Source organism: Poromitra crassiceps (genome assembly GCF_964638095.1).
Source record: "Poromitra crassiceps genome assembly, chromosome: 15".
In the NCBI taxonomy this organism is placed as follows: Eukaryota; Metazoa; Chordata; class Actinopteri; order Beryciformes; family Melamphaidae; genus Poromitra; species Poromitra crassiceps.
The window spans coordinates 11,164,456-11,171,955 of NC_139634.1; the positions used below are offsets into that span (position 1 = coordinate 11,164,456).

General features: G+C 45.7%; 1 protein-coding gene across 1 annotated transcript in view; it reads left to right on the forward strand.

Moving 5' to 3' along the window:
* gria1a (glutamate receptor, ionotropic, AMPA 1a) overlaps positions 1 to 7,500 on the forward strand; it is a gene marked incomplete at both ends in the record, with an annotated part of 114,830 nt that overhangs the window by 55,113 nt on the left and 52,217 nt on the right. Inside the window, 1 exon segment of the mRNA XM_083651573.1 lies at positions 804 to 1,252. Coding sequence (XP_083507699.1) covers positions 804 to 1,252 — 449 coding nt within the window.

Here is a 7,500-nt window from a genome sequence, read left to right on the forward strand (position 1 = left end):
GGAATATGGACATAAACTTCTACATTTGAGTATTGCAGCTGATCCTTTTTGCAGTATTTAAGTATAAAATCATCACCTTGTTGTCAGGTGCTTTGATAAAGAATAACTTTAACCAATAATTTTGCTCAGTAAGATATTGCATGTTTTCACTTTATGTATTTTATTGTGTTATTATGTTTTCTTAACTCTGAATGGCTTCTGAATCCACCTGCCCAGGGACTCCAGATGGAAATTAGCCTATGGCTAAATCTGTTACAATGCATCTCTTCCCCTATGGGGATTAATGTCTTATTGTATACTCCCTGACAAATAAACTAATAAACAAAACTAAACCGGTGGCTTGCACAATCCTGCACTTTTCTCATTGAGGCAGACATCTGTATAGACCATCTTGGTAGAGCATAAAACGCTAACACTTTATTCAGATAGTCCACCAACAGAGAGTCTACAGAGCATTTGTAACATTCAATAATTCAACTAACAGATGTGAACAGATTATCTATAATTCATGAACATACCTATATACAGTAACACACTAGGTGCAGGTGTCTGGAACGGGAAGCTGTTTGTTGAATCTCAACTAATAAGCTGTTAAAATAACATCTACAGACCAAAGCCAAACAGTTGAATTGTTTAATGTCAACTAATAAGCCGTTGAAATGTTACAAATGCTCTGTAGACTCTCTGTAGGCAGTCTCTCCAAATAAAGTGTTATAAAACACTCCAACAGATGGATTCCTAACGTACAAAAACACAAGTTCTAAATGTGCCATATTACAGTAATGATGTTCTGCCTCCCACAGAAAGCGGATGTGGCCGTGGCTCCTCTGACCATCACCCTGGTCCGTGAAGAAGTGATCGACTTCTCCAAGCCCTTCATGTCCCTGGGCATCTCCATCATGATCAAGAAACCCACCAAATCCAAACCCGGCGTGTTCTCCTTCCTGGACCCGCTGGCGTACGAGATCTGGATGTGCATCGTGTTCGCCTACATCGGCGTCAGCGTGGTTCTGTTCCTCGTCAGTCGCTTCAGCCCGTACGAGTGGCACGCCGAGGAGGACTACGAGGACGGCGGAGACCCGCAGTCCCCCACGCAGCCTTCAGCCTCCAACGGGGTCCAACAGAGCCAGACGGCAGCCCAGCAGAACGCCAACCAGCAGAGCCAAGAGCAGACCAACGAGTTTGGCATCTTCAACTCCCTCTGGTTCTCCCTGGGGGCCTTCATGCAGCAGGGCTGTGACATCTCGCCACGGTAAGGAGCCGACAGCATCCAGAGTCTTGAAGGCAGGACACCCCAGCTGAATAGGGTGACATTTTTAACTAATAGATATCACCATGAAACTGACCCAGTTTTCTGAAATATCATGCTTAAATATGCAAATGAGGCATTGTCTAATTAGATATGGGCTCATTTGCATATGTTTTCCAGAACAGAAATCGGAACACTGGGTACAGCCAGGTTCAAAATTCTCGTTTCATTTTGCTGACATATTAGAGCCAACGGTTTTCACAGAGGGGATTTTGTATATCTCTTTTTTATCATTCCATAAATCAGAAATGACTATCAACATTTAAAAAAATCTATTTTCACCATGTTTTTAGGAATAAAATATAAATCAGGCTCTGAATGATACATGAACTCCTCTGTAAAAAAAACAACAAACGTAAGAATATAGATGGGAATAAAACTGGAACCTTTGGTGTATGTAAGTGCTACTGAAGTGGAGATTTCTGGCTCCGAGTATGAGAAAGACAAAACGTTTTTTGATCCTATTCACCTGGGGTGTCTCGCCTGAACACCCCCTACATCTCCTGCCGTCTGTCTCACCAACCACTCACCTGACTCACCATGCTTTGCTGTGTGTTTGTTCCAGTCAGTTGGGGGTTTGTTTATTGAGATTTTGTTCTTTACGAGTCAGTTGTCACACAGAGCAAAGTTCAACGTTTGATGAAGAGCAGCGGAGGGAGTTTACGATGTGATCATGTCACAGAATATGCCTACTGTTTTCATTCAACCGCCTCCTTCTACTCCCTGTGGTCGTTATGCCATGAACTGTTGAGGAATGTAATGCAGTTCCTCAAAGCTGTTGTTAGCTCCTTAGTGAAGTTTGCATTCCAAATCCTTCCTTACACACACACACACACACACACACACACACACACACACACACACACACACACACACACACACACACACACACTACAGTATCTACTAGTCCATACCCAGGGATGTGCATGGCACAAATCCGTGCAGGCCAGGATTCCCATAAACAGCTTAAATTTGGGGAAATGGAAAAGATGGGCTTCGTCACTCCCTGCCTGTGCTAATGCTCACTTCCCATGATGTGCAGTCTCAGATTGATGGACCAACCCGTAGGGGCTGTGTGATGTGTGTGTTGGACTTTTATTGTGCAGGGCTGTGTGTGACGTGTGTGTTTGCACTTTATTCTGAAGGGCTTATTACATTACTGATGATGTCACAATGTCTATGACATCATCAGTGTCTGTGACATCATCACTGATGTCATAAATCATGCCAAATGCAGGAAATGCTGGGAAAATCGGCCGATTCCAATGCTCAATGCCCATGTCCAGTTTCAGATAGATTGGCCTAGTGTCCTCTAGTAAGAGAGTGGCGTCAGCGGAGGACCAAAATGCAAGAATCATTAGCCAATGAACAGCCAGGAATGGGTCTCGCGCTACTTTTGCATGCTAAAATAAAGCCGATAATGTACAATTTGATTCATTTCAAGGGATGAAAAACCCTTTCAAAGTACAACACTGTCTATTTTGATGCAACTCGACAGTGCTGCTTTTTTTACTGAAGAGTTCCACTTTCTACTTCCTGGAAAAAAACTGGTCCATTGGAGTGAATGGAGATGTCGGAACTCTTCTCTGGATTGGCCAACTCCTTGGGGAGTCGGACAGACAGAAGGCAGACAGACAGACAGACAGACAGACAGACAGACAGACACACAGAAGGCAGAAAGACAGACAGACAGACAGACAGACAGACAGACAGACATGCACGCACACGCACACGCACAGACACACACACACACACACACACACACACACACACACACACACACACACACACACACACACACACACACACACACACTCACACACACACACACACACACACACACACACACACACACACACACACACACACACACACACACACACACACACACACACACACACACACACACACACAGAGACAGACAGACAGAAGGCAGACACACAGACAGACAGACAGACAGACAGACAGACAGAAAGAAGGCAGACAGACAGACACACACACACACACACACACACACACACACACACACACACACACACACACAGACAGACAGACAGAAGGCAGACAGACAGACAGACAGACAGACAGACAGATAGACAGACACACAGACAGACAGACAGACAGACAGACAGACAGACAGAAGGCAGACACAGACAGACAGAGAGACAGATTTTCCCTCCCTCATTGGTTAAAAAAATAGACAAAAATCCAGACACTTGAAGTGCTCCTGTGTGGGTGAGGGTTTCTGAGTGGGATGTGTTGTCTCCCCTTGAGTGCTCTCATGAGCTGTGGTACGGAACCACTCGCAAAAGGTCACCAATTAAAAATCTCATTAAAGTGTCTGAAATTAGAGACAGTGAGGTTGACTTTGTGAGCTTTCCGGAGGGACTCGAGGGTAGAGAGGAGAAGACAATGTCAGTCTCATCACTGTTAGCTCTGAACCAACACAGACACAGACTAGCTAGGTCACGGCTAGACACAAAGCTTTTAGTCTCTTTCAACATTTGTCTGCATTCATTATGCATATTTAAGTACATGCGGTGGTGTCACACAGTTGACATTATACTGTGGGCTAGTGCTGTGTCTAAACCTGAGGTTAGAGGAGCTTGTGATGGCTTCAGACCATATGAACCATGAGGAACATCAATCCAGAAAAGACAAGACAGACTCAGTTTAAAAATATATAAATATAGATTTTTTCTTCTTCTCTTTGGCTTCATTAGGTTAACGCTTTCAGAGTACAGCCTTCATCAGTGTACCATTAAAATGGTACCAGCCTCTCTTCTTATACTATGTGATGGCCATTATGTGTGTACGTACTCATACATTATGGCAAATTATACATTTACAATTCATATCTGTCTATAACAGGGGTGCCCACACTTTTTCAGCTTGGGAGCTACTTTTAAAATGACCAAGTCAAAGTGATCTACCAAACATATTTATTTATATATATATACAAACTTGGCTGCCACAGCGAGATCTGACTGGCGCACCTGTACGTCAATCAAGTGGCAAATGGGCCTATTAGCCTATCATCCATCCTCACTACGGCACTATGTAAAAAAAAATCTTCCCCTCAATGCCATGCGATCTACCACACTACCGATCGACGTATTGGGCACCCCTGGTCTATAATAACTAATGTGACCATTGCCTGTTCGATCCTGCTGAGTTGCTCTCGGACACAGCACCTAAAGACGAGATGAACCCAACGGAGCCCAAGTGGCGCGTGGGTCGGAGTCACGTTTCAGACTGAACAACAAAACTTGTCTGAGATGACAGGTTGAAAGGCGGGCCATAGTAGCATGTCGATGATTTGATTTGACAATTTTGGGGGACTGGGTTTGGCTTTGGCCAATCCTGGCGTGTTCCGCCCCCAAATCGAGTGGGATTCAGCGTGTTGTGGTGCTACGTGAGTGGGATCCACCGAGCACCAGGCAGCCAGCTGCTTCTGTGTCGAGCGGAGCGGACAATCCGATGCATGAGTGCTGCCTGCCCGCCTGGAATCTCCGAGGGGTGACCCCTTAGTTAATCTTATCCTGGAATGCGTGTTTAACAAGCCAGTTACATGTCTTTGCATTCTTAGACATTACCGTTTGCTTTATTTTGTATGTTACATACAATTGGCCAAGTTAGTAGTTTATGAGCTAGAAATTCTGCCAGATTACAGACACTAGGCACCATTTTCTCCTTCATTTGGAGGAGAAAATTCTCTTTTGATGTGGAAAAAGTGTGAAAAACTAAATAAATTAGATTTTTGTGATTTTCTTTGCATACATTAATAAATAGGTGCACTGAATACCCAGGTATTTGAACTAAAATGGGGGGAAAAAAATGGTTCAGCTCGACTTTAAACCTCAACCTGCATCAACAAAAGACAACGGTTGTGTTGTGAAGCTCCCAGGTCTAAATATGAGATGATTGGAACGTTTAGCAGCACGGTGCTGCTGTAAAACAGCAACGTCGCTCCGTCTCGCTGAAAGTGAAAGAAATTATAGCCAATCCAACACTCCATTTGATCTCTGCATGGCTTTTTATTTTGTGACATTTACAAAATGTATTTTCAATTTGCTCTTACACACAAGCACAAGTCAGGAGGGAGAACATCTCCGCCACTGGAGCTTGGTGGTGGTGTAGGTGCTCAGCAGTACATGATGTAAGGACTGTATCGCCGCTCCCACTGGCATTCACCTGACATTTACCACTTCCTGCCTGGAGACGGTACTTTGAGCCTCTATGGGGAAGATGAAGGCTACATGTATGATTGTACCAGAGCTGTTCTCTTCCAGCCCTGAACATGCATCTGCAATCATCTATCGATTACCTTGTACGCCTTTACAGAAAGAAAGAAAATATCACCATAGATCTTATATTACTATAGGTGGGTCACCGCCGCCTCCGCCGATTCTAACAAATGGTAGCAGCAAGTCTCCGAAATGGGCGTGGTCAACCGTTGACTGAGACCTGCCCAAAGTCTCCTGAGTGGGCGTGTCCGTGGAAAACCATGTGACAAAATGACAGGAAGTGAGTTGAAGTTGGGCCGTCTTGCTTGAATCCCATCGTCTTTGATATCGCCACGCGGCCACAAATTGTCACTTCCCTGTGCTTTCTTTGTCTGATTTCCTCTATGTGTGTGTCTGTGTGTGTGTGTGTGTGTGTGTGTGTGTGTGTGTGTGTGTGTGTGCGCGTGCGTGCGTGCGTGCGTGCGTGTGTGTGTGTGTGTGCGTGCGTGCCGTGTGTGTGTGTGCATGCTTGTATTCACATTTCTTCATCTCTGTCCCTTTGCAAACCTCTGTAGATTCGACACCCTGTCCTCCCGACTGCTTTAGAAGATGAAACCTTCGACATTGTTATTATCCATTTTTTGCAGAAACTGTTCTGTTGGCGCCTCTATATTGACTCGCAAATTGAAATTGAAAATGCCTCCCAACCGAAAGTGCCACTGAGTTTACACACTTTATTCACCGGATACAAATTTAAAATTCTTGTCATGTTTTGCTGTCGGTTGTAAATACTCATCGTTTGCCCTCTGATAAAGAGAGACGTGACATAGTAGCAACAAGTCATGAACGTAATGTCATCTTACCTCCTTGTTTTTTAATATCTTTCCTTGTCCCTGCGCTGTCAGGTGAGACCTTTGCTTCTTCGTGGTCCACTTGTTGTAGAGGTTTGTGTTTAGAATGGACACGCTGCTTTGGAAAGTCAACATGGCGGCGTTGGCATAACACAGACAAGTCACGGACAGCCTACACAGCTGTCCGCGCCGTCGCAGTCAGCATGGTGGAGTCGTCAGCTCTGTTGTGTTTGACAGCTACAGTAACACGCTGAATGTTTCACCCCGCTGCATTCGGCCCTGAAGGAATCATCTCTCCCTGGGACATTTCGGGTGACCTAGTTGCTCCAGTTAGCACAGTGGGAGCTCAGGTGGGACCCCAGGAGGTGTGTGTTGATGGAGAGGGGGGAGGAGGGAGGGAGGGAGGGAGGGAGGGAGGGGGAGCTGACTGTGTGTCTCTTAACCCATTGATACCTGATGCAGCATTTGTGTGTGTATCCCTTTAAGACCGCAAACTGCGTCACGCGGTTCGCGTCACAGTCTTAAAGGGATACACACACAAATGCTGCATCAGGTATCAATGGGTTAAGGCAGCGGTTCTCAACCTTTTCTGACTCACTTGAAAATCTCCAAAATGTCGCTGCCCACGTCCGTAACCGTGAACAGTCCAGAGGCCAAATAATGCGTTAAAGCGATAAAGGAGCTGTCCATCAGCACCACACAGAGATCAGAAACTAAAAGGGGAGGAGCTGTCTGCAATAGGCTAGTTAATGAATAATTGATTACAAATGAAATAACGGTATCATTCAACAATGGAGAAATGCATTCTCTGCCTGTGTGTGTAAAAGCCTGGCTCAACAGAAAGCTGCTGCTGTCTGGCTGCTAAAAGGATTCTAACGTGTCAAACGGTGCAAAGGTAGGCTAGGCCTGCCTCAAGCGTTAAGCCCAGTTTAACCAATTTGATTCACAACGAGACAAAACCCTTTTAGAACATCGCAGGGAAAAGGTGCAGCGGTGTAAACTGTCCCGTCTCATCGCTCGCGGGGCGGTGCTCACGGGGCGGTGCTCGCGGGGCGGGGCTCGCGGGGCGGTGCTCACGGGGCGGTGCTCGCGGGGCGGTGCTCGCGGGGCGGTG